A 26,865-nucleotide genomic window follows, 5' to 3' on the forward strand; every position below is an offset into this window, starting at 1 on the left:
AAAAAAAAAAAGCTGAGAAGAAAGAAAAAAAAGAAGAAGATCCACCTCGAACTTCTCTCCATCTTTCTCAATCATCATCTAATTTCTCAGATTCCGTTTCTTTCTCTCTCTCTCTCTTTCTCTTCTTCTTCAAGCCAGACTCTGATAAAAATCCAACCTTTATTTCTCATCCTCTGTTTAAAGCTTCACACTTTGTAAAAGTTTGTTTCTTTCTTTCCCCCACAGATCGATTTTGATTAGTCTCAATCTCAGTGGGAATTTGTTACTTTCTCTCTATGATCTCTAATCTTCAAATGTTTCTTGGTTTGTGAAATCCAACAGTTAAAAAAATTTCAGCTTTTTTTTAAGCTCTCTGTTTTTTTTTTTAATTTGAAGATAATGAGAGAAGAAGAGTCAGACTGGTTCGCAAGATGGGAAGAAGAGTTACCATCACCAGAAGAGCTCATGCCTTTATCTCAATCACTAATCTCACCCGATCTAGCACTAGCCTTCGACATACGAAGCCCAAGTCACGGAAACAATAACTCAAATCAACCTCACCATCACCATCATCACCAAACCACAACAACAACTCCCACAACACCACCTTCTCAGCTTCAGCTTCCTTCTTCACAAGCCAATTCATCAGCCGAGTTCGCTGCTGATTCAGCAGATCTAGGCTCTGGTGGTGCTGCCGGAGACGAACCTGCTCGGACTTTAAAACGACCTCGTCTCGTTTGGACTCCTCAGCTTCATAAGCGTTTCGTTGATGCGGTTGCCCATTTAGGGATTAAGAACGCTGTTCCCAAAACCATTATGCAGCTTATGAGTGTTGATGGGTTGACTAGAGAAAACGTTGCGAGCCATTTGCAAAAATATAGGCTTTATCTTAAGAGGATGCAAGGTTTGTCTTCTGGTGGTGGAGCTGGTTCAGATCCGGCTACGGATCGTCTATTTGCTAGCTCACCTGTCCCTGCTCATTTTCTTCATCCTAATCGTGTTCCTAGCTCTGATCATTTCATGCCTTCTTTTGTTCCCATCGCTACTCTTCAACAGCAACAACAAATGGCTGCTGCTGCGGCGGCTGCAGCAGCTGCGTCTAATCCTCATTTACAGCCAGCTCAGTTTCACCACCGACAAATCGCAGCTGCTCATTTTGGCTCGCCGACGAATGGTGGATTCCATTCACCGACGAGTAATGGACAGTTTGGTTCACCGACTAGTAATGGGTTTGGATCACCTACGAATGGGAAGTTTGATCCTTCGTTCTTGACGAGGCAAACTCAGCAGCAGCAGCAGCAACCAATTCATAGAATGTCAACACCATCATTGCATAGTCCAGTTGGTAATTACGTTGAGGATTTGGAATCTGCTAATGCTAATGGAGGAGGGAGAACTGTCTTAACTTTATTCCCAACTCGAGACGATTGAAAAGTCCAAATCTTTCGGTAATAAACACTCTTTTTGACCCTTTTGTAAAACAATAGCTTGCAATGCTGATCTGTGGTTAATTTTGAGTAAATTTGATTCCTTTTATAGGTTCAAAATGTCTCTGCAAGTCAGTCATCAAGAACATTGATTTTGAGTCTGGTCTTATCGCGTGGCGTTACTCTGTGCAGTCTTTTTAACATTGATACAATCCGGGGGATTCACTGTGTGGTGTGATCAAGTTCTGTGTCTCTGAAGTGGTCTTTCAGGTTCACTGCTTGTTTTTTTTTTTTTAACCCTTGTAGCTTTCTTCTTTATGATTCATATAAAGATGAGTTTACTCTTGTACATCCGTACAGTACGGTACGGTCACACTCAAGATTTGGAAAAAGAATCAATCTTGATGGAAAAACAAACAAAAAAACTTACTTCATAATGTTCTCTCTGCTTTCCCATTTGTTGTAGATTTGTTCTTAAAGCTGAGTTGCTAAAACTGTTCCATTCCCTTGTTAACTGGCAACTGTTAGAGAAGATATGTATATGTGATTGACCAGTGATCAATTCATTGATGCAAATAGTTGTACAATGTAAAAAGTATGACCTGAATGATGAAGCAGGGAATAAGCTAAAAGAGACAAAAGAAAGACAATGTGGGAAGCAGAATCAGAATCCAGGATCTTATGCTCTTTCATCCTTAATCATACCCCAAACTTCATTACTACCATTTATAAAAGTCGCATATAATGGAATCATTGAATGGACCAAACCCAAATAAAGTATACCGACTTTTGATTTTTTTTTTGCTTTTATAATGAAAGTTAGAATTATTTAGGAGTTGAGTGATTTAAAGCAATGGGTGGTGGGTTCATAGCTGGCATGTCCTGATCTTGTCTAACCCCCCCATCCTTTGTTTATTTTCTTAACTTAAGAAAAACAAATCAAATATCTAAGATGGTTATTCACGTAAAGAGTGTGTATTTCGATTCGGTTCTACGGAGTATTATTTATTTTTCCGACTAGTAAGTTGTCTATCCAAATTATCTAAAGTGACCAAATGAAAGTACAAATAATAATAGAATAACTTAATAAATCTTGATTGGTTTTTCTCTCCATAAATCTTAATATCAATCCTAAAATGTTGATTACTAAATCCAAATTTATCCACAAGTCTCTAATCCAATCTTGTGATTTGAGACCATCGGTCAAAGGAGAGTACTCGAGTGTTTGATTATTCGTTTAGGAATATTGGGAAAGTGTCTTCGTCTCTACAAACTTGAAGAAAAGGACCCTCCAAGGCTTCACCACCCCATATTTATATGTAACCAAAAAAAAACAATAATCAAGTTGTGTAAAATTTAAGATCTCAAACGCGAGAGCATCATTTCCATAGAAAGATCTCCAATTAAGAATCAAGTTCCTTTGAACAATTTGTTTGGTTCACCATAAGAGGAACGTCAATCATCAAAAGATTTGATTTTTTAACTAACTACATAGTTTGGAGTTCATTCAAAGTTTGATAATAATATAATTCAAAGAAAAAGAGAAGATGGATGTCTTGTTATATAAGAAAGAAGAAGCCATTGTTCGGAACAGAAACAGAGAGCTCCTAAAGGCTAATAATATCTATTAGAATTCTGCTTTTCATACAGACATTGAAGTACTCAAACAACCACTACTCTTGTCGTCAGGGATTGCTTGCAGAAGGATGCCTGCAGGGCAAATTGACGAGTAAGCACTAGGTTTTAAGACATATCAATCAAATGGCGAATTGAACAACAACACTTCTAACTAGCAAACCTGAAAAGATTTGTGTCTGGACCATTGAACAACTGTGCATAGTTCAGAGAGGGTGAGTTTGGCCAAGGTGTATAAGAAGCCGGATTATTAGTAAAGGGACTCAAAGCAGGGTTAAGCGGATGCCCGTAGTTTAGGTTGGCTTGATGACCTCTTGGCATCTGAGGGAAAACCCCATCGTGAAACGGGAAGTGGATCGGTATTGGATTGAAGCTTTGGCCAGACGGCATAACTCTAACGTACCTAACAAAGAAGAGAAAGACCTCTTTATTTAGCAGAGCGTAATCTAATAAAAGTTCTTGAATAACACCACTGGAAGAGATGGAATGGTTTACCTGTAACCGGGATCCACGACATACCTGTCATAGCTCCTGTCATAATCCGGGTCATATCGATCTTTCTCTCTATCTCTGATAATGGCTACTCGAGAAGTCCTTCCAGAATCTCGTGTAACAGCATCAACAACAACAGGGTTGTTATTATTAACCGCCACTTCAGTCTCATTCTGGTTTATACATGTGTTGTCCTTCCCTTCAAGAGTAGGGGGAGGTCGTAGTGATGAAGAATCTTCAGAGTCAGAACTGCTAGGACTGTTAAAGATCCGAGCCCTGGCTTTATCATACTCTTCTTTCCTCTCCTCAACACTTCTCAAAAGATTCTGTTGAACTTCTGATCCACTACCACCACAACCAGATCCTCTCTTAGGTCTAGGCTTGATTGCGATTTTAAAACCCTCAGGTTTACCATTCTCGGGTTGTTTCACAGGGATTTCAGATAAGCAGACACAAGGAAATCTACTTTCAGCTGTCTTAGTCACCAGGATTCTGTTCTCGGATCCATCTCCAGCACCAATACCATTGTCTAAAGCCATGGTTACTAGTCCATAATGCTGAGCAACTCGATGTGCAGCAAGACGTAAGTACGATGTTGGAAACGGCATGAATTCGAACTGAAGCTGCTCAGGGTTTTGAAAGAACTTTTGTATATCAAGCTCCATCCGCAAAACTAAACACACAACAACAAAAAGAAGCAACCTTTTATAATACAACCCATCAACCACATATGAAAATAGAATCTTTCCAGATACAGAAACTAAACTTTAAAAAAGTGTTGAAATTTGAAGAAGATCAAATTAGACAGACACTAAATCCAAATCAGACAGACACTAAATACAAAACAGAGTGTTCATAGTGTGCCAATGAAACAATCGTAATCATGAGGATATTAATAATAGTCATGGATCTAATCAAACCCTAATCATCACAGAAATTGAAACAAACATCCACAACAACAAAAAAGGGATCGAGGATTAGAGAAACTCATAAATTAGACCCAATTCAATGAAACCCTAGAAAACTAGCACGAGACCAAAATCAGATCAAACCCAAAACAGAGAGGAAAAATTAAAATCGTGGGGTAAAGGTGAGAAATTGACTAAACTGGTGAGACGATGACGAGGATTCTGAAGAGCCTCAACGAGAAAAGGATCAACCATAGCTTCCTTCTCGGTCATAGAAGCCATAGATTGGAGAGAAAGCTAAATCCTTTTTTTTATCTCCTCTGTTTTTTGTTGAATCCTCTGCTTCTTCTTCGATCTTTGAATTTTTGGGCTTTTCTCTATCTCACCGGACCGGAGATTAGAAGAGAAAACACATCAAGGAAACGAAAAGGAGATAATTTCTGATGAGCATTCTGAAGAAGAGAAGAGAGAGAGAGAACGCGAAACGATGAGGTTGAGAGAGAGAGAGAGAGGGGTGATGAAGGGGAAGATAGATGAAAAGACTTTCTCGACCTTTTATCTCTCTCTCAAATCTCTATCAAGTGGGGAAGAATATAATGTGACAGTTGCTGTTTTTTTCTTGTTTTTTTTTTTGTTATTTTATTCATTTATGATTTATGTGTATGTGTTAATGTATGTGTGTTTTTTGGTGGGTTAAATTGTCGGACTTTTTGGACAAATAAATTTATATTTTTATATCGAGAAGTGGTTTGGTGGAATCATAAAGTTTACTCTATTTGAGACTTTGGGTTGGTGTGTCACAACTTGATTTTCCCATGATGAAAATAGTAGTATTTTTTTTGACGATCAAACCCCATATATTAAGTTATCGGAGATGATTTTCTTGGAGAGAGAGCCAATTCGGTACCGACGAGCTTACATGGGAAAAACAGAAACCTCGTGCTGTTGCACATTTCGCAAGTTTATCGGCACGGATATTATCCTCTCGGGAAATATATCTAATACTAAAATTAGCAAATCTATTTCTGAAATGAATAAAATCCTTCAATTCTGATGAAAAGGTCGGCCAATCCTCGATATTAGACGTCATCCTTAGCAGGTCTGAGCAATCCGTAGCAAAAATAGCTTTATCCAAGTCCAACGCTAATAAGCACTCCATAGCCCAAATAAGAGTATCTAACTCTGCATGTAATGGGGATAGGCTTCTGCGCGATCCTTTTATCTCCATGTGCAGGATTCTATCACCGATAGACGCAATCCAGCCATGCCCACTCCTATCCACCTCTGTATGCCAAGATCCATCTATAAAGCATACAAGAGATTCTCGAGGAATTGGGATTGAAGGTATGCATGCTTCTACTACCGCTGATGCTAAGTTNTCTTGCGGGGATTCAAAGATATTTTCAAACACTTTCTTATTTCTTGCCTTCCAAATGTACCACATCATCCACGGAAACGCTCTCAAGTTTTGATCAGTTGCACCAGAGTCTTTACCACGCCCATATAGAAAATCGAGGTTGCTATATAGGGAAGATGAAGGGAACACCATAGGATGGGAAGGGATTGTCGATAAAGCCCATACTTGACGTGCTGGGGGGCATTCAAATAGCATATGGTTTATAGTCTCCTCCTCCGCTCCACATCTAGGACAACTTTTATCTCTACCAATATGGCGATAATGCAGGCGTTGACATGTTGCCAAGCACCCAGTCACACATTGCCACACGAAATGCTTAAGCTTCTGTGATGTTTTTAACTTCCATGCTTCCGTGATAGTAGTATATCCCAAAAAAAGTCCAAGACTACGGTTGAAGATGAGTCTCTTCTCAACTCATCATCAAATAGGAGCAGTTAGTCTCGAACGTTACGTAATCTACTTAAAAGTAAAAACGCATGATATGGTTGGTCTGACTCTAAATTAAAGCTACTAAAAGGCTTTCGCACTGGTTTTGTAGTTGCCCGCCCCTATCAGTATATGTACTTCAAGTCTGGAGACTCGAGTTGTATAGATCCGCTCCAAGCCAGTCCATTGTCCATAGTGCGTATATTTGATACCAACATGACACGTACGTATATAAAATCCATCGTACTTGTCTGTGTTGTAATCTTTGCTCAGTCGCTGACATAAAAATTTAAATTTATTTTAAGAAAATCTAATAAATGTGAAAATCTTTTTTTGTTGGATTTATTTCCTTTATAGAGAAGATATTGGCTGGTCAAAATTAAACGCAGTTTCCATGTAAAGTACTCCAAAAACGGTCTCATAGACCACGGCGCGTGGACATTGTTCACCTCATACGACACGCGCCACTGTCTTAAAACCTTCCCTTTGCTTTAATAACGTAAATAACCTTAAACTTACTTTTCTTTTTGGTTTTGCAATAACATTAAACATAAAAATCTCTTTCTCTTTCTCTTTCTCTCAAACGATGGCGATCTCACCGGTACTGTTCATTGGTTTGATTTGCCTTGCAGGCGGTGCCTCTCTTTTGCCGGCGGTCGAGGCGATATGGTTATCGGTTCCAACATCAGGAGTAAAATGCGTCTACGAAGAGATCCAAGCCGACGTCGTCGTTGTCCTCGATTACATGTGCATCGACGAGGGTTTCACTCAACTTGGTCCAACAGTGGATGTTCAGGTTTTGTATACTAACCATATACGTACCCATATATATATACTCCAATTCGCATGCTTGTATCCTTTTTAAACGATGCCAGAAAGATTTAGTTATAAGATAATGATTTAGGTTTAGCTAAACAAGAAATTCAAAGTTGAGATCGATATTGGACTGGTGATATATAGATTTGTAGGAAAAAAAATCAACTAGTCACCCACAAAATTCTAATGAACCACTTATTTTGTTTCTACCAAGAGATTTTGGATCTGTTTATCACTAAGATTGATAAAATAAGGCTTTGGTGTAGAAATGTTATGGAGAGTTTGGGGTAGAGTAAGTGAGAAAGAGAAGTTATAAATAAAATACAATGTGATGTCTTGGTTAAATGTAGGTAACATCTCCGTACGGGAAGGAACTGTACAAGACAGTAAACATGACGTACGGTCAGGCTGCGTTTACAACGAGTGAGAGCGGAACATTCCTAGCTTGTTTATCAATGCATCACGACCAGACACATCACTCAATCAATAACTCTGTCATCGTCAATATTGATTGGAAGGTCGGTATCAGAACCAAAGACTGGGATTCTGTTGCTAAGAAAGAAAAGATCGAGGCAAGTCCTACATTAGTCTTTAATTATTATATATCTAATTACAATGTTCCCAGAGAAGCACATGTGGTTGAATATATTGTATATTGTTATTTGTAGGGTGTGGAGCTTGCGGTTCGAAAATCTACAGAAATAGTGAGTGGTATTAAGGCCAACATACTCTATTTAAGACTCAGGTTACTAATAACTTTCAACTCAATCTTATTTATATGCAAAAAAGGATTTAGAAAATGAAGATTAATTTATGAAAAATAATGGTGCAGGGAAGCATATATGAGGGATATAAACGAGAAGACAAACAAGAGGGTAGCGCATCTCAGCTTAATGTCTTTAGGACTCGCTATTTGCGTTTCAGTTATTCAAGTTTGGCATCTCAAACGCTACTTCCTCAAAAAGAAGCTCATCTAACTTCATTCTATACTTTAGAAAATTTGCTGTCTTGTGCTATCTTTGGGGGTTAATTATAGAGTGGACATACCAAATCAAATAAAGAAACACATGCTTTTTGTGCATGATATTATTTTTGATCACAGAAATTTTATAGAATCATCTACGAAAGATTAATTCATTCATCTATATATAGACCACGAATTAATCACAAATTAAATACTATTTGCCTTGATTTTTGTATCGTGGTAATTAATTGATACTTTGAAAGAGGTAGAGGTAGAACTCTGGCTTTGATGAACTTTGAATGTTGGACACATTAAGAGTACATATGAGTGACTTTCATAGTTTTTAGTATACCATTTACAGAGTAATTTGCTAACGGTCGTGTCAAAGGAAAAATGATCCTTATTAGAGTTATTAGGTCGTTTTTTGGACATCAATGCCAATTTGAAAGTAGGATTAATAATGTCAAAACTGTTAACATTGGTGATAATTTTTACAGTGTTAATAACATGTACTGTCATTACCTTTTGATAATGAGTCAATGACCTTTGACCAATAACGTCAACTCTACGTTGACGCTCATGTTTAGTTTTGCCGCAGGTTGAGATGCTATTTACATCTTTCATCACATATGGACCGTTTAGTAATCACATATGGACCGTTTAGTAACTTTAGTTGTATGACTTTCGGGAAGTATTATCTAACATAAGGTTCCTACAATGATTTTACATAATTGACCACCAAAAGACATAAACTGACGGTATATATGCCATGGTGAGACACTCTAATCTTATATGTAAAGGTGATAATTATATATTACGGTAGACAATTAATTAAATGGGGATATCCAAACACCGCATTGTAGACATATTTTAAACTAAATATTTATTTTAATTTTATAAGTTTTTTGAAATGTTATGCATTTCAAAATAATATCTCTAGACATTATTTTTAATCCAAATTTACATCTTAATTTGTGAGATTATGTTATTTTTTTTACTTATCATTTCTACATTTGAAAACCTACATTTTAGCCATTTGGAAAGTTGATTAAATATAACGTTTTTTTCTAAAACTAAAATTTATGTCACTACCTTATATATTCAAACTTTCAAACTAAAAATCTAATATATTCATCGGTCTAGATCCGTCCACGTGTCCGCGTATACGATTAGATACTACAAGCGCTTGTCCACCATAAAAAAAAATGTGATAGGTATATCTACAAATCTCCAAATCTGACATTTTATTTTACTTTTTGTTTCCTAAAACTAAAATTGATGTGAGTCATATTTTCAGACTAAGAATCTCATCAAATTATTGGTATAGATCCGTCCACGGCATACTAAGAATCTAATAAGTATCATCGGTCTGAATCCATCCACGTCCGCGTATACGATTTGGTGCTAAGGTCTTGTCCACCATAAAAAAAAGTGAGAGGTCTATCTAGAGATCTCCAAATCTGTGAAGAGATTAGGGTTTCAGAGTAAACAACAACCAAAAGAGTGAGCAGGGCTGAAAACAGCCATGATCCGGCTTGGGTCGAAAAAGAAGAGGTGTAACACTTCACCACCTTTGACAAGGTCTCAAACCTGCCCGTTGGAGAGGATTCCTCTAGAAATGAAAGAGGAGATTCTCATGAAATTGAAGGCCAAATGCATCTCGAAGTTCATCAGCATTTCTAAATCCTGGTCATCGATAGTCCGCAGCAAACGTTTCACCAACTTGTACCTGAATCGATCTATGGCTCAACCACATATCCTTTTCTCATTGACCGACCGTAGAGACAATGAGATGCAGCTCTTTTACTCTTGCTCTCAGGAGGATCCATCTTCTGATCATCAAACGGTCAGTTGTCCCCCTCTGAATCACGATAAGAGGTTTGAATTTTCTCCACCTGTCCGTGGCTTGCTGTGCTGTCTGAATGATAATGATAGAGTGATGATTGGGAATCCTACTACTTGTCAATTTATTACTTTGCCGAGAGTCCAAACTGAGAGGAAACTGAATGACATTTATAATGTCAACATATGCCACTTCTTTGGATATGATCCTGTTAATGGTGAATTCAAAGTGTTGTGCATGACGGTGTTACGTAATAAACGATCAATCGGTGTTGTGTCACAGGACCATCAAGTTTTCACTCTAGGAGCTACGAGAAAGGAATGGAGAAAAATTGAATGTATGTATCCCCATAATATTCATCCTAGAGATAAAGGTGTATGTAGCAATGGGGTTGTGTATTATCTAGCTTGGATAGCCAAAGTTCGTTCTCTGATGTGCTTTGATGTTCGTTCTGAAAAGTTTAGTGTCATTAAGTTACCCAATAACGGGAATGTCCAATATCTGTCGGAATACGGCAAAAAGATAGCTGTGACGGATCTGATATTCGGCGGCACATTTGACTTGTGGGTTCTTGAAGATGCCAGCATACCACATTGGTCACCTGTTTCAATCGTGATTCCATATGAGTTTGGATTTTTAAAATTAAGGGGTAGACTTGGCACCGGCGAGCTTGTATTTGCACCGTTCTTTGTCACAAACCCGTTCTTTATACTATGTTACGATCTCAAGGAAAGCAAAGTTAGAAAAATCCAGATCGAAGGAATTGGGACTCACTTTAAGCCTATACATGTCTATCTGGATCATGTTAAGAGTCCTATGTTTCTGGAACTGTAAGGTAAATCATCTGTTGATGACTAGTTCTTTGTTGTTGTCTGCTGAACTAATCTCTCTCTTTCTCTCTCTTTTTTCTTTCTTTTTCTTTTGAATAAAGTTGTCGGATATTGTTTGTTTAAGACTAATCCTTATTGGAATATGCTCAACAATGGTTCTGTATCTTTTGAATTTATGCAATTGCATTATTTATGACTTGTTTAAATAATTTATGATTTTGTGTGGAGCTTATAGTACTGCTTCGGTTTTTTAATTTGATTTATTTTGGAGAGAATGATGAGTTTAGTGTTTGGCTAGATGTATCTTTTTATCACCATCTTATAAATCTTTTGCATAAAAGCAAAATTATCTCAGTAATTACTTATAATCTTTTTTTTTTAATTATGTTTGACTAAACGATCACACACGTTCGTGCTCGGAGATTTTATGTATCTTTACGTTATGTTTTTATTTAACTTATTGTTTGAAATCAATTCTACATTTGAAAATCTACATTTCTGTCCATTTTGAAAAATTAATTGAATCAAATCTTTAGAGACTTTTTTTTTGTTTCCTAAAACTAAAGTTTATGTATATTCAAACTTTTAAACTAATGATCTAAATCTAGTCTTATCAATTGAAGTCATTTCTACTTTTGAAAATCTACATTTTCGCTACGTTTGAGATTTTTTTTTCTTTTTCTAAAACTAAAAGTCATATTTTTAAAAAGTAAGAATCTAATCAAATTATCGATCTAGATACTAATAATCTAATAAATATCATTGGTAAATCCGTTCAGCGTCTGCGTATACGATTAGGTGTTGAAGTGTTGTCCTTTCAAAATAAGAATCTAATCAAACTATCGGTCTAGATTCGTCCACACATACTAAAAATCTAATCAATATCATCGGTATATCCGTCCTCTGTCCACGCGTCCGTCTATGCGATTAGATGCTAAGGTGTTGTCCACCATACAAAAAGAAAAGTGAGAGGTCTATCTACATGCAAATCTCCAAAATCTGTAAAGAGACTAGGGTTTCAGAGTAAACAATAACCAAAAGAGTGAGCGGAGCTGAAACAGCCATGATCCGGCTTGGTTCGAAAGAGATGAGGTCTAACACTTCACCACCTTTGACAAGGTCCCAAACCTACCCGTTGGAGAGGATTCCTCTAGAAATGAAAGAGGAGATTCTCATGAAATTGAAGGGCAAATACATCTCCAAGTTCATCAGCGTTTCAAAATCATGGTCATCAATAGTCCGTAGCAAACGTTTCACCAAGTTGTACCTGAATCGATCTTTGGCTCAGCCACGTATCCTTCTCATTGACCGTGGAGACAGGGAGAAGCAGCTCTTCCACTCTTTCTCTCAGGAGGATCCATCTTCTGATCATCATACGGTCAGTTGTAACCGGTATGACTTTTCTCCACCTGTTTGTGGCTTGATTTGCGGTCTAAATGATCATAATCTAGTGATGATTGGGAATCCTAGTACTTCTCAGTTCATAACTTTACCGAGAGTCATATCGGTGAGAAAAGACATAAGCTGCTTCTTAGGATATGATCCTGTTAATGGTGAATACAAAGTGCTGTGCATGATGATACCACGTGGATATCATCATCTACGTAGAACATCATCAAGAGCTGTTGCGTACTCGCAGGAGCATCAAGTTTTCACTATAGGAGCAACAAGTAAGAGATGGAGAAACATCGAATGTAAGCATATCCATTATACTCGTCGTAGATCTCAAGGGATATGCAGCAATGGGGTTGTGTATTACCTAGCTTGGATCAACGTTGTTCGCTCTCTGATATGCTTTGATGTGAGGTCTGAAAAGTTTAGTGTCGTTAAGTTGCCCGGGGTCGTCCAACTTCTATCCAACTACGGCGAAACAATAGCTGTAACGAATTCGTTAACCGACGCTACACTTGACTTGTGGGTTCTTGAAGATGCCAGCAGACAAGAATGGTCAAAAGTGTCAGTCGTGATTCCTTCTTGGAATGATTCATTTAGGTGGTCTCAAGCAGCATTCAGGTTCAGGGGTACACTTGGCACCGGAGAGCTTGTATTTGCACCCATCTTTGTCACAGACCCATACTTTCTACTATGTTACAATCCCAAGGAAAGCAAAGTTAGAAAAATCAACATTGAAGGAATTGGGAGTCAATTTACTTCTAGACATGTCTATTTAAATCATGTTGAGAGTCCTATGTTTCTGGAACCTGTTCATCACTAGTTCTTCGGCGACTTGGTGTTGCCTGAACTACTCTCTCTCCCTATCTCTCTCAAACTCTCAAACTCTCAAACTCTCAACTCTCAAGTGTTTCAGTCAAGGTGTCGAATAATGTTATTTTTGTTTAAGACTTTGTGTCCTGGTTGGATTATGATAAATGGTATTGTATGCTTATGGATAATGACTTGTTTTAAAGAGTTTTGTGTTGGCTTTAGATGATGGATCGTTATTATCATCTTCCATACATAAGGGCAAAATTACCTCAGCAAATTTATTTATAAACTTTTTTTTGTAAGTTTTGTTTGACTAATTTCTAAACCATCACACACGTACGTAACGTCTTCGGACTTCGGAGTTTGATATACACGCGTAAAAAGCGCGTGGGTAATAACATTCTCTTAATTCTCAAGTTTTTGATTCGTTTGCCTTCGTCAGAAGTTATAAAGCCATCGGTGGTGACGACGGAATCAACATCAGTGATTGTTCCTCCGCCGGAGATAACACCTAATCTGAACCCTTACATGTTTTAAGAATCCGATCTCGTTTCTATTCCGCCGTAAGATCCTCTTTTCCTATCTAATTCTGATCCGATTTCAATGGATGCTCCGATCTCCGATCTCGACGACGAGAACGGAGATTTCGCCGATTTCGATTTCCCGTTTGATAGCTCCGATGATTTCTTCGATTTCGATTTGGCGGAGCCCGCGGCGGCGGTGATACCTAACGAGATCGGGAATAATCGTCCGAATTCGGACTCGTCGGAAAACAGAAACGGCGACGGAGGTTCTGATTCTGTTCATTCTCAGGTTTCATCTCAAGGCTCCAAGACGACTTTTGTGAACGACACCGTTGACGCGGCCTTATCCTCCCCTGAATCGAGCAATCACCAGAAGATTGATCCATTCATCTATATATAGACCAAGAATTAATCAAAAATACTATTTGCCTTAATTTTATGTATCGTGGTAATTAATTGATACTTTGAAAGAGGTAAGAGGTAGAACTCTGGCTTTGAACTTTGAAGGGTTGACACATTAAGGGGGTGTTATTGGATTGTGGTTTTTAAAGAAGGTTTGATGTATTTAAGAATCAGATGTTATTCAATTGGGTATTTTTAAAAATCCATTAAAATCTAGTGTTATTCAATATCTACTGGATTTTGTGTGATTTTGGATTTCAACGTACTTTGCTTCTAAAATATGAACAAACACAATACCACACTTTTCTCAATCATTTCATTTTCTTCTCCTCTCTTAAGATGGATCTTTAGCCTTTGACATATTATTGTTTGATTTTTTTTCTCAATCCTTTTATATAATCACACTTATTCACCAGATATGTATTATTTTTGAGAATTTTTTTTTGTGTTCTTTAACTTTTTTTTCTGGGTTCATGATCTATAACTTTTTTTTTTGGTTTATGATATAATCACACTTTTTTTTTCTGGGTTCAATCTCTGTTTCTTCCTCCTCAAACCCTTTGTATATAATCACACTTATTCATCAGATCTGTGTTTTTTTGTATTCTTTAATTTTTTTTTTCTGGGTTCATGACATCTGGGTTCTTTAATTACACCAAAAATCTGGATTGAAAACAAATACAGTTTAATTCAAGTTTTCTATGACATGTGTAAAAGTCTGGGTGTTATTAATTTAATATAATTTTGGTGTATAACACAGTTTATGGATATATATATATTTTTTTCTAACAATAACTTTTTAAAAAATCCATAACAATCACCAAAAATACATTATCGATGACTTTCAAATCCACCTTATATGCATTATAAAGTCCACACAAATGCATTAGACTTTTAAATCCACTAATGTCCTGGGTTAATTAAAATCTATTAAAATCCTCAATCCAATAACACCCCCTAAGAATACATATGAGTGACTTTAATAGTTTTTAGTACACCATTTACAGAGTAATTTGCTAACGGCCGTGTCAAAGGAAAAATGATCCTTATATTAGAGTTATTAGGTCGTTTTCTTGGACATCAATGCCAGTTTGAAAGTACGATTAATAATGTCAAAATTGTTAACATTACTACTGTGATAATTTTTACAGTGTTAATAACATGTGTACTGTCATTACCATTGACCAATAACGTCAACTCTACGTGACGCGCATGTTTAGTTTTGCCTCAGGTTGAGATGCTATTTACATCTTAAATCACATATCGACCGTTTAGTAACTTTAGTTGTATGACTTTCGGGAAGTATTATCTAACATATAAGGTTCCTATAATGCGGTGTTTGGGTGTCTCGATTTTGTATTAATTGGCAACCAAAATACATAAACTGACGGTATGCACTCTAATCTTAATTATATGTAAAGGCTGATAATTATATATCACGGTGGACAATTATGTAAATGAAGATATCCAAACACTAGGCATATTTTAAATAAAATATTTATTTTATAAGTTTTTAAAAATTTTATGCATTTCAAAATAATGTCTAAACATTATTTTTAATCCAAATTTACATCTTTTGTGAGATTATGTTTTTTTTTTTACTTATCATTTCAAATCATTTCTACATTTGAAAATCTACATTTTAGCCATTTGGAAAGTTGATTAAATATAATCTTAATTTTTTTTCTTTTCTAAAACTATAATTTATGTCACTAGCTCATATGTTCAAACTATCAAACTAAGAATCTAATACATTCATCGGTCTTGATCTGTCCATGCGTCCGCGTATACAATTAGGTGCTATAAGCGTTTGTCCACCATAAAAAAAATGTGAAAAATATATCTACAAAATCTCCAAAATCTGAAATTATATTTTACTTTTTGTTTCCTAAAACTAAAATCAATGTGAGTCATATTTTCAGACTAAGAATCTAATTAAATTATCGGTTTAGATTCGTCCACGCATACAGAGAATCTAAGAAGTATCGTCGGTCTAAATGCATCCACGCGTCCGCGTATACGATTTGGTGCTAAGGTCTTGTCTGCCATAGAAAAGTTATCGGTTTAGATTCGTCCACGCATACTGAGAATCTAATACGCATCGTCGGTCTAAATCCATCCACACGTCCGTGTATACGATTTGGTGCTGAGGTCTTGTCCACCATAAAAAAAAAAGTGAGAGGTCTATCTACAAATCTCCAAATGTGTGAAGAGATTAGGGTTTCAGAGTAAACAACAACCAAAAGAGCAGAGCTGAAAACAACCATGATCCGGCTTGGGTCGAAAGAGAAGAGGTGTTACAGTTCACCACCTTTGACAAGGTCCCAAACCTACCCGTTGGAGAGGATTCCTCTAGAAATGAAAGAGGAGATTCTCATGAAATTGAAGGGCAAATGCATCTCGAAGTTCATCAGCATTTCTAAATCCTGGTCATCGATAGTCCGTAGCAAACGTTTCACCAACTTGTACCTGAATCGATCTATGGCTCAGCCACGTATCCTTTTCTCATTGACCGACCTTGGAGACAATGAGATGCAGCTCTTCTACTCTTGCTCTCAGGAGGATCCATCTTTTGATCATCAAACGGTCAGTTGTCCCCCTCTGAAGCACGATAACTTGTTTGAATTTTTTCAACTTGTCCGCGGCTTGCTGTGCTGTCTGAATCATAATAATAAAGTGATGATTGGGAATCCTACTACTAGTCAATTTATTACTTTGCCGAGAGTCCAAACTGTGAGGAAAGACATAAGCTACTTCTTTGGATATGATCCTGTTAATGGTGAATACAAAGTGTTGTGCATGACGGTGTCACGTTATGATACATCAAGCGATGTTGTGTCACAGGAGCATCAAGTTTTCACTCTAGGAGCTAGGAGAAAGAAATGGAGAAAGATCGAATGTAAGCATCCCCATTATACTCCTCGTAGAAGTCAAGGGATATGCAGCAATGGGGTTGTATATTATCTAGCTTTTATCCAACTTGTTCTGTCTCTGATATGCTTTGATGTGAGGTCTGAAAAGTTTAGTGTCATTGAGTTACCCAGGGACGAGAATGACCAATATCTGTCGCACTATAGCGAAAAGATAGCTGTGGCGAATCTGTTAGTCACTGGTACAATTGACTTGTGGATTCTTGAAGATGCCAACAAACCACATTGGTCACAAGTTTCAATCTTGATCCCTTCTTGGACAGATTCATATGGTCAGTTTGAATTTTTCAAGTTAAGGGGTAGACTTGGCACCGGCGAGCTTGTATTTGCACCGGTCTTTGTCACAAACCCGTTCTTTTTACTATGTTACGATCTCAAGGAAAGCAAAGCTAAAAAAATCAAGATCGAAGGAATTAGGACTCACTTAACGCGTATAAATGTCTATCTGGATCATGTTGAGAGTCCTATGTTTCTCAAACTGTAAGGTAAATCATCTATTGATGATAGTTCTTTGTTGTTATTGTCTGCTGAACTAATCTCTCTCTTTCTCTTTTTTTCTTTTTTTTTCTTTCAAGTTTTTGAATTAAGTTGTCGTTGGATATTGTTTGATTAAGACTAATATATCCTTGCTGGAATATGATCAACAATGGTTCTGTATGCTTTTGAATTTATGCAATTGCAATGTTTATGACTTGTTTAAAATAATTTATAATTTTATGTGGAACTTATACTGCTTCGGTTTTTTTATTTGATTTTTTTTTGGCGAGGATAATGAGTTTAGTGTTGTTGGCTAGATGTATCTTTATCACCCACACCTTATAAATCTTTTGCGTAAGAACAAAAGTACCTCAATAATTACTTAAAATCTTTTTTAATTATGTTTGACTAAACCATCACACACGTTCTTGCTTGAAGATTTGATGTAACTTTATATTATGTTTTTATTTAACCTATTGTTTGAAACCATTTCTACATTTTGGCCATTTTAAAAAGTAAATTGAATCAAAATTTTGAGACTTTATATTGTTTCGTAAAACTGAAATTTATGTCACTATAGCTCATAATTCAACCTTTTAAACTAAGAATCTAATATTTTTTATTAGACTTATCATTTGAAGTCATTTCTACATTTGAAAATTTACATTTTAGCCATTGAAAAGTTAAATAATCAAATCTAATCTACCAAAAAGGCGCCAGCTAATAAATTCGCATGCTTGTATCCTTTAATTTTAATTTTAAAGGGTGCCAGAAAGAATTTGTTACTATAAGATAATGATATATACGTTTAGAATCTTTAGATAAACAAGAAATTTTAAGTTGAGATCAGCATTGGACTGGTGATAGAATTGTAGGATAAAAATCAACAAGTCACCCACAAAATTCTCATGAACCACTTATTTTGTTTCTACCACGACATTTTGGATATGTTGATGACTAAAGACTTGATTGGAACCACATTTATTAAAGCATTAGCATTATGCAGCATAAGCATTAAGGTGCATAAGCTGTATGCTCTTGCTTTGATTAATATAACACAATTAGTTGATCTGTTATTCGCCGGTACATTTGACTTGTGGGTTCTTGAAGATGCCAGCATACCACATTGGTCACATGTTTCAATCCTGATTCCTTCATTTGAGTTTGTATTTTTCATATTAAGGGGTAGACTTGGCACCGGCGAGCTTGTATTTGCACCGTTCTGTGTCATAAACCCGTTTTTTATACTATGTTACGATCTCAAGGAAAACAAAGCTAGAAAAATCCATATCGAAGGAATTGGGACTCACTTTACGCCTATACATGTCTATCTGGATCATGTTGAGAGTCCTATGTTTCTGGAACTATAAGGTAAATCAACTGTTGATGACTAGTTCTTTGTTGTTGTCTGCTGAACTAATCTCTCTCTTTCTCTCTTTTTTTTTTTCTTTTTCTTTTGAATTAAGTTGTCGGATATTGTTTGTTTAAGACTAATCTATATTGGAATATGCTCAACAATGGTTCTGTATGCTTTTGAATTTATACAATTGCAATGTTTATGACTTGTTTAAAATAATTTATGATTTTATGTGGAGCTTATACTGCTTCGGTTTTTTAATTTGATTAATTTTGGCGAGAATGGTGAGTTTAGTGTTGTTGGCTAGATGTTTTTTTATCACCCATCTTATAAATCTTTTGCGTAAGAGGAAAATTACCTCAATAATTACTTTAAATCTTTTTATTTAAAATTAATTATGTTTGACTAAACCATCACACACGATTCGTTCTCGGAGATTTTATGTAACTTTACATTATGTTTTATTTAGCCTATTGTTTGAAGTCAATCCTACATTTGAAAACCTACATTTTGGCCATTTTGAAAAGTTAATTGGATCAAATCTTTGAGACTTTTTTTTTGTTTCCTAAAACTAAAATATATGTCACTATAGCTCATATATTCAAACTTTTAAACTAAGGATCTAAATCTAGTCTTATCAATTGAAGGCATTTCTACCTTTGAAAATCTATATTTTAGCAATTGAAAAATTATATAATTGAATCTAATTTTTGAGATTTTTTTGTTTTTAATTTTTTGTTTCCTAAAACTGAAATTTCTATCAGTCATATTTTTAAATTTTCAAAGTAAGAATCTAATCAAATTATCGGTCTAGATCCGTCCACGCATAATAATAATCTAATAAATTTCATTGGTATCTCCGTCCACATATACGATTAGGTTCTAAAGTGTTGTCCTAAAACTAAAATTTTATATCAGTCATATTTTCAAACTTTCAAAGTAAGATTCTAATCAAATTATCGGTCTAGATTCATCCACGCATACTGGGAATCTAATAGATATCATTGGTATCTCCGTCCGCATATACGATTAGGTGGTAAAGTGTTGTCCTAAAACTAAAATTTATATCAGTCATATTTTCAAACTTTCAAAGTAAGAATCTAATCAAATTATGGTCTAGATTCATCCACGCATACTGAGAATCTAATAGATATCATCGGTATATCCGTCCACACGTCCGTGTACGCCATTAGATGCTAAGGTGTTGTCCACCATACAAAAAGAAAAGTGAGAGGTCTCTATCTACATGCAAATCTCCAAAATCTGTAAAAAGATTAGGGTTTCAGAGTATACAACAACCAAAAGAGTGAGCAGAGCTGAAAACAACCATGATCCGGCTTGGTTCGAAAGCGATGAGGTCTAACACTTCACCACCTTTGACAAGGTCCCAAACCTACCCGTTGGAAAGGCTTCCTGTAGAAATGAAAGAGGAGATTCTCATGAAATTGAAGATCAAATGCATCTCCAAGTTCATCAGTGTTTCTAAATCCTGGTCATCGATAGTCCGTAGCAAAAGTTTAACCAACTTGTACCTGAATCGATCTTTGGCTCAGCCACGTATCCTTCTCTTCCTAATCCACCGTGGAGACAGGGATATGCAGCTCTTTCACTCTTCCTCTCAGGAGGATCCATCTTCTGATCATCATACGGTCAGCTGTAACCGGTATGACTTTTCTCCACCTGTCCGTGGCTTGATTTGCGGTCTAAATGAACATAATCTAGTGATGATTGGGAATCCTACTACTTCTCAGTTCATAACTTTACCGAGAATCATATCTGTGAGAAAAGACATAAGCTGCTTCTTAGGATATGATCCTGTTACTGATGAATACAAAGTGCTGTGCATGATGACACCACGTGGATATCATCATCTACATATAACATCATCAAGAGCTGTTGCGTACTCACAGGAGCATCAAGTTTTCACTATAGGAGCAAGAAGTAAGAGATGGAGAAACATCGAATGTAAGCATATCCATTATACTCTTCGTAGAACTCAAGGGATATGCAGCAATGGGTTTGTGTATTATCTAGCTTGGATCAACGATCTTCGCTCTCTGATATGCTTTGATGTGAGGTATGAAACGTTTAGTGTCGTTCCGTTACCCAAGGACGTCCAAGTCCAACTTCTATCCAACTACGGCGAAAAGATAGCTGTAACGAATCTGTTAATCGACAGTACACTTGACTTGTGGGTTCTTGAAGATGCCAGCAGACAAGATTGTTGGTCAAAAGTGTCAATCGTGATTCCTTCTTTATATTGGAATGATGATTCATTTATGTGTTTTCAAACAGCATTCAGGTTCAGGGGTACACTTGGCACCGGCGAGCTTGTATTTGCACCCAGCTTTGTCACAGACCCCTACTTTCTACTATGTTACAATCCCAAGGAAAGCAAAGCTAGAAAAATCCACATCGAAGGAATTGGGGCTCAATTTATTCCTAGACATGTCTATTTAGATCATGTTGAGAGTCCTATGATTCTGGAATCTGTTGCTCACTAGTTCTTTGGCGACTTGGTGTTGCCTGAACTACTCTCTCTCTTTCTCTCAACTCTCAAGTGTTTCAGTCAAGTTGTCGGATATTGTTGTTTTTGTTGGATTATGATAAATGATATTGATATTGTATTGGTTGGATTATGATAAATGATATTGTATGCTTATGGATAATGACTTTGTTTTAAAGAGTTTTGTGTTGGCTTTAGATAGATGGTTATCATCATCTTATACGTAAGATCAAAATTACCTCAACAAATTTATTTATTAACTTTTTTTTTTTGTAAATTTTCTAAACCATCACACACGTACGTGTTCGGAGTTTGATGTGCACGCGTTAAAAGCGCGTGTGTAATAATATTATGTTAATTCTTAAGTTTTTGATTCGTTTGCCTTCGTCAGAAGTTATAAACAATAAGCCGTGTGGAACCATCGAGAAGTGAAACGAAGAAGAAAGAAACTTTCAAAAAGCCATCGATGGTGACGACGGAATCAACAACCGTGAATGTTCCTCCGCCGGAGATAATACCTAATCTGAACCCTTACATGTTTTCGGAATCCGATCTCGTTTCTCTTCCGCCGCTAGATCCTCTTTTCTTATCTGATTCTGATCCGATTTCAATGGATGTTCCGATCTCCGATCTCGACTTCTTGCTCGACGACGAGAACGGAGATTTTGCCGATTTCGATTTCCCGTTTGATAGCTCCGATGATTTCTTTGATTTCGATTTGGCGGAGCCCGCGGCGGCGGTGATCCCTGAGGAGATCGGGAATACTCGTCCGAATTCGGAATCGTCGGAAAACAGAAACGGAGACGGAGGTTCTGAAGGAAGATCTGATTCTGTTCATTCTCAAGTTTCATCTCAAGGATCCAAGACGACTTTTGTGAATGACACCGTTGACGCGGCGTTATCCTCCCCTGAATCAAGCAATCACCAGAAGTCTTCTGTCAGCAAGAGGAAGAAAGAAAAAGAAGACTCCGGCTCTGGCGGAGAATATAGGAGCTGCAAGTATCAAAAGTCCGATGATAAATCAGTCGCTACGAACAACGAAGAGGATGATGACGACAAGAAGAAGTTACTGAGACAGCTTAGGAACCGTGAGAGTGCTCAGCTCTCGAGGCAGAGGAAGAAGCAACAAACAGAGGATCTTGAAAGAAAAGTGAAGAGTATGAGTGCCACCATTGCTGATTTGAATGGTAAGATGGCTTATGTTATGGCTGAGAATGTAGCATTAAGGCAACAAATGGCTGTTGCTTCTGGTGCTTCTCCTCCTATGAATCCTTATATGGCTGCACCACCTTTACCGTATCAATGGATGCCGTATCCGCCTTATCCTGTTAGGGGTTATGGATCACAGACTCCATTGGTTCCCATTCCTAAGATTGCTCCTAAGCCTGTCTCTAGTGGTAGACCTAGGAAGACAGATAGTAAGAAGAATGAGGGGAAAAGTAAGGTCAAGAAGGTTGCTAGTATTAGTTTTATTGGGATTTTGTTCTTTGTTTTCTTGTTTGGTACATTAGTTCCGTTTATGAATGTAAATTATGGAGGAGAAAGTGGAAGCTTTGGTGGTTTGTCTAGATATGATGGTCACCGGTATTACAATGAACATAAGGGGAAGGTTCTTATGGTTGGCGATGGTTCTGATGTTAGAAGAGAAGGTGGAATAGCTGACGGAATTATACATTCTAGTAGGAGGATTCATGGTGAGAGCGGTAGTTGTGGAGGAGTAGATTATAAGGCTCATCCTAAAGTAGAGGGACGACCAAGTTCAGTGAGCAATGCCAGTGACCCTCTTTTTGCTTCTCTCTTTGTTCCAAGAAACGATGGGCTTGTGAAGATTGACGGGAACTTGATAATTCACTCTGTTTTGGCGAGTGAGAAAGCAACGGCTTTAGCGAAGAAGAACATCACTGAAACAGTGAAAAGCAAAGAACGTTTGACCATTCCTGGTTCACTGTCTTCTGCATTAGCTGTCCCTGAGTTAAAAGGAAATGCAGCAATGCTTCCTCAATCTACTGAAGGAAAAAGGCTTCAACAATGGTTTCATGAAGGTGGCTCAGGTAATGTTTCTGCTCTGTGCAGTTGTATTAAATGGAGTGATCTGGATTTTTTTTAACTCTTTGCTGCATTCTCTTACAGGGACACTAATGGATTATAGCATGTGTACTGAGGTTTTCCAGTTTGATATTGCTCCTGGTGCTATAGTCCCATCATCAGTCTCCAACATATCAGCGGAGCATCTCAAAAATGTCACCACCCACGGCAAGAGGATAAAGAACAGGAGAATTCTCGAGGGACTTCCGGTTTCACTTGTGGCATCTGAGCTCAACATCACCGGATCCCAACCGAACAAAGAAACTCAAAACAAGACCTTTAATGGAAACACTAAGAACAAACCTACTTCCATGGTTGTCTCAGTGTTGCTTGATCCAAGAGAGGTCGTTGACTCTGAAACCGATAGAGTGGTGCCCCCAACCCAGAAATCACTTTCCCGGATCTTCGTGGTGGTGCTTCTTGACAGTGTCAAATACGTTACCTACTCATGCGTTCTTCCTCGATCGGGTCTCCATCTCGTAGCCACTTAATCCGAGTTACTTAGCTCATCTTGACCTCAGTAGGCGAACATGTAACTTGTTTATATATACAGACCTTATTGACTTTTTTTCCCCTGTGTTGTAAACTCATGTTTAAGGTTTTGGAATTTTATGTTGAGAACGAAATCCTTGCTTTAACTTTGGGCACTTCAATCGCTTTAGGCAGGAACAATACATCTGATGGCTAATGAACCTTTTCTTTTTCAGAAGATATATAATATACAAAAGAAGCTCTTAGAGCATATATTCAATTGGGATTTAAGTAGAAAGGTTGCACCCTTTTGTGCAGCAACATTCTATAACAACTCTTCCAGTTCTGTTTCTAGGTTCCATATGAATTCACTTTTTATACACTTAAGTTTTGAGTACTCTGTTGATACAGTTTACTAGACATGTTAATGTCGTTATTTATGAAGCCCGGCCACTATCAGCATGAGAAGGACAATCCATGGAATAGCTGGTAAAACCGCATTCGCTGCTGCCAAACACAGAAAAGAAGAAGCCTTTTGATTAGAATTGCGAGTCTACGATTTGATATATCTTTTGCTACATTGGAAGACATTATAAGTAGCAACTTACATGAAGAGGATTGCGGTTGAGGATGAGCATCTTCGTTTGCGTGTGGTTCCCTTGGTTCAGTTATGGGTGGTTGAGCTGCATGGGCAAACACCACGTGTGGTAGAGGGGCAGAGACTGGAACTATATGAGACTTGGCTGCAGGAATCGGGGCCGGCGAGTGCGGCGGCTGACGACGTGGTACACCAGCAGAAGGAGCAGGTGCAGGTGTGGATGAAAAATGCGTGTGATACTCCTTGAAATGTACTCTCTTTCGTCCTCTATTCCCTAAGCTGCAGGGTGGAGGTGCAGAGGGAGCTATCCTACGGTTTCTCTGAGGAGTAGGAGAGGCCACCGGTGAAACCTCGGGAGCCATATTTGGGCTCAGATGGTGGTGATGATGGTGGTGGTGATGATGATTGTGATGGTGATGATGGTGTTGATGATGATGATGATGATGATGATGGTGATGGTGATGCTTGGAATGGGGACTAGGTGAAGGTGATGGAGACCTGGTGCTACTATCACTGCTGTTTGGCAAGAATGATGAAAGACGAACTTGCTTGACCTTACCAAATATGGTATTATTCAGGCCGAGGTTTTTCGAGCGTGAACCTGTGATGGTATCAGTCAGTTGTTTCAACCTTGGACTTGAATTTGAAGTCCCGACTCTTAGCAAAACCGATGAGTGAACAGTTGTAGGAGGAGACACGGTCGACCCTTCTGAGTTCGATAAGCTTACATACAAATTCTGCATTCAGAAAAAATCCATGTTAACAACAATCTAACTCAAGGCATTAACATTTGCTAATGAATGCTTAACTTCAACGTGAATGAAAGATTTAGAAATGACAAACCTCGTATGGTGCGAGATTCAGCCCATTCTTGAGTTGACTAGCAAGGGTGTTGAAGTTTATCTGTATCTGGTGAATAGAGTAGTTTAGGGTAAAGTTGAAAACAATTTTGAATTTCTGCAGTGGGAAAGCACTCTGCGGTGGAATCACAGTGATTCCTCCTGGAAACTTGAGCACTTCAAAAAGGAAGGTTTCCCCAAACAAGGATTTCGTAAGCTGGAGAGTAGATTGATTTATGAGCACCGATTCAAACATCTCTTTGATAGAACTCAAGGAAAAAGGTAATATTTCCGGGTAATCTGTATCGTGGTCAATTCCAAACACAACCTTTGTCATGTTCAATCCATCTGACGGTTCAAAAGCCAAAATAGTTACCTGTTGTTTTCATTAGAACCAAGTTGGATCAGAAGCTAAAATACATGATATACAGTAAAAAAAAAAAAAAGGTTAAGAACAAGATAAAACATCGTACATTGATGGATACGTAGCTCATCTCTTGAAAGATGTCATCCCTAAGGTGCAAGATATTTTCATTGAGAAAAGAAGCCGGTCGATTGATGCTAAAACTGGCTACTATAGCATGACCTGCATCAATCAATAACAAAAGAATAGTGTGCTAAATGTGAGAAACACTTAACAAAATACCTGATCACTACTCATGACCTGCATCAATGGCCTAAAACTTTTTTAAAAAAAACAGCATCGATCATCTCATCAGTCCTAGTTATAACTTATCAGAAGACAGTATCAGTAAACTTAGAACTCTGGATGAAAGAACACTTAGATATGTACACTGACACCTCACTACTCTGTCAACAATAAACCGACAGCTTCTACTTAGATTGCATCAATCCATAATTTTCACAAAAATTCTCAAAATAGCTTAAACAAGTAAAAACGATAATCTATGTAAGTATCATCGACTAACTTTGACTCTTCCGGTCTTCCCTGACATGGATGCACAAATCACGGTCAAATCTCATTCCCAAAATAGCTATGTAATTAGTAAATTAACAAAATTTCAGGACACAGATGATGAAACATATAGACCCAAATCAATGTTAATACTAAGAGTTTAATCCATTGTCGAAATAGGAAACTTTCTCAGCAGTACAAAAACCAAAACAGCTTTCATCAAAAATTGAAATTACCTCTAAATCTGGGATCGAGATTGGAATGCTGAGGATCAACAGGAAAGGGAAGCAACAAAAACAAAGCCGAGAGAAACAAAGAGACGCAGAGAATCAAAACGAAGAAACATTTGAACCCAAGGAAGCTAGAGGAGATCCATTGGGAACATCCACAACACCGAGCATTCCTACTCCTCCTCTCCGTCGAATCGCCGGTAAGTTCCTCGCCGGCGACACGGAGATTCACATCATCCTGGGTTTTACCCATTGGACAAAAAAAAGAAGCAAAAACTAAGGTTTCATGAAGCCGTAGTAGCACACCCAACCTTGTACATCGGTGGTGGGTACACCCATCATCCTTTTAAAGCTTCCACAGCTCAACCAAATTTTTTTTTTAAAAAGCCCTAATTTTTCACCAGAATTAGCTAACAAATTCCCCCCCTCAGATTTCACAGAGATTGAAGAAAAAAGTTTCCAACTTGGGAATTTAGAGCTTACGAAATCGAAAATTGAGGTTTTTTGTATTGTTCGTACTTCGTAATTCCCCTTACCCAAAAACAAAGGCTTCAATTTAATTTAAAAAAAAAAAAAAAAAAAAAAAAA

At 37.4% G+C, this 26,865-nt stretch overlaps 9 protein-coding genes across 11 annotated transcripts; 7 read left to right on the forward strand and 2 right to left on the reverse strand.

The window, feature by feature from the left end:
* Nucleotides 8-2,062, forward strand: LOC104745256 (transcription factor PCL1-like). The gene is made up of 2 exons (XM_010466451.2): nucleotides 8-1,427; nucleotides 1,519-2,062. The coding sequence occupies exon 1, from the start codon at nucleotides 379-381 to the stop codon at nucleotides 1,408-1,410; it is 1,032 nt and encodes a 343-aa protein (XP_010464753.1). The 5' UTR covers nucleotides 8-378; the 3' UTR covers nucleotides 1,411-1,427; nucleotides 1,519-2,062.
* LOC104745258 lies at nucleotides 2,942-5,000 on the reverse strand. 2 transcript variants are annotated; one of them, XM_010466453.2, is made up of 4 exons: nucleotides 4,642-5,000; nucleotides 3,561-4,206; nucleotides 3,205-3,444; nucleotides 2,942-3,116 (listed from the first exon to the last, which is right to left on the reverse strand). In XM_010466453.2, exons 1-4 carry the CDS (start codon nucleotides 4,721-4,723, stop codon nucleotides 3,092-3,094), a joined length of 993 nt encoding a protein of 330 aa, XP_010464755.1. In that variant the 5' UTR covers nucleotides 4,724-5,000; the 3' UTR covers nucleotides 2,942-3,091. The 2 variants fall into 2 exon arrangements, with proteins under 2 accessions (XP_010464755.1, XP_010464754.1); XM_010466452.2 differs by having other exon boundaries at nucleotides 3,537-4,206; nucleotides 4,642-4,994.
* LOC104745259 (transmembrane emp24 domain-containing protein p24delta6-like) lies at nucleotides 6,842-8,170 on the forward strand. The gene is made up of 4 exons (XM_010466454.1): nucleotides 6,842-7,080; nucleotides 7,451-7,672; nucleotides 7,769-7,845; nucleotides 7,933-8,170. Exons 1-4 carry the CDS (start codon nucleotides 6,871-6,873, stop codon nucleotides 8,075-8,077), a joined length of 654 nt encoding a protein of 217 aa, XP_010464756.1. The 5' UTR covers nucleotides 6,842-6,870; the 3' UTR covers nucleotides 8,078-8,170.
* Nucleotides 9,545-10,909, forward strand: LOC104745260 (putative F-box protein At3g10790). Its single transcript, XM_010466455.2, has one exon. It carries the CDS (start codon nucleotides 9,590-9,592, stop codon nucleotides 10,739-10,741), a length of 1,152 nt encoding a protein of 383 aa, XP_010464757.1. The 5' UTR covers nucleotides 9,545-9,589; the 3' UTR covers nucleotides 10,742-10,909.
* On the forward strand, nucleotides 11,702-13,163 carry LOC104745261 (putative F-box protein At3g10790). Its single transcript, XM_010466457.2, has one exon. It carries the CDS (start codon nucleotides 11,801-11,803, stop codon nucleotides 12,950-12,952), a length of 1,152 nt encoding a protein of 383 aa, XP_010464759.1. The 5' UTR covers nucleotides 11,702-11,800; the 3' UTR covers nucleotides 12,953-13,163.
* Nucleotides 16,074-17,494, forward strand: LOC104745262 (F-box/kelch-repeat protein At3g04660-like). The gene is made up of 2 exons (XM_010466458.2): nucleotides 16,074-16,454; nucleotides 16,713-17,494. The coding sequence occupies exons 1-2, from the start codon at nucleotides 16,134-16,136 to the stop codon at nucleotides 17,280-17,282; spliced, it is 891 nt and encodes a 296-aa protein (XP_010464760.1). The 5' UTR covers nucleotides 16,074-16,133; the 3' UTR covers nucleotides 17,283-17,494.
* LOC104745263 (putative F-box protein At3g10790) lies at nucleotides 19,724-21,335 on the forward strand. Its single transcript, XM_019237187.1, has one exon. The coding sequence runs from the start codon at nucleotides 19,961-19,963 to the stop codon at nucleotides 21,134-21,136; it is 1,176 nt and encodes a 391-aa protein (XP_019092732.1). The 5' UTR covers nucleotides 19,724-19,960; the 3' UTR covers nucleotides 21,137-21,335.
* Nucleotides 21,531-23,849, forward strand: LOC104745264 (bZIP transcription factor 28-like). Its single transcript, XM_010466460.2, has 2 exons — nucleotides 21,531-23,189; nucleotides 23,269-23,849. Exons 1-2 carry the CDS (start codon nucleotides 21,605-21,607, stop codon nucleotides 23,712-23,714), a joined length of 2,031 nt encoding a protein of 676 aa, XP_010464762.1. The 5' UTR covers nucleotides 21,531-21,604; the 3' UTR covers nucleotides 23,715-23,849.
* Nucleotides 23,944-26,856, reverse strand: LOC104745265. 2 transcript variants are annotated; one of them, XM_010466462.1, is made up of 5 exons: nucleotides 26,284-26,856; nucleotides 25,605-25,717; nucleotides 25,136-25,507; nucleotides 24,303-25,029; nucleotides 23,944-24,198 (listed from the first exon to the last, which is right to left on the reverse strand). In XM_010466462.1, the coding sequence occupies exons 1-5, from the start codon at nucleotides 26,528-26,530 to the stop codon at nucleotides 24,128-24,130; spliced, it is 1,530 nt and encodes a 509-aa protein (XP_010464764.1). In that variant the 5' UTR covers nucleotides 26,531-26,856; the 3' UTR covers nucleotides 23,944-24,127. The 2 variants fall into 2 exon arrangements, with proteins under 2 accessions (XP_010464764.1, XP_010464763.1); XM_010466461.1 differs by having other exon boundaries at nucleotides 23,944-24,201.

The sequence above is a fragment of the Camelina sativa genome, chromosome 15, assembly GCF_000633955.1.
Source record: "Camelina sativa cultivar DH55 chromosome 15, Cs, whole genome shotgun sequence".
Classification (NCBI taxonomy): domain Eukaryota; kingdom Viridiplantae; phylum Streptophyta; class Magnoliopsida; order Brassicales; family Brassicaceae; genus Camelina; species Camelina sativa.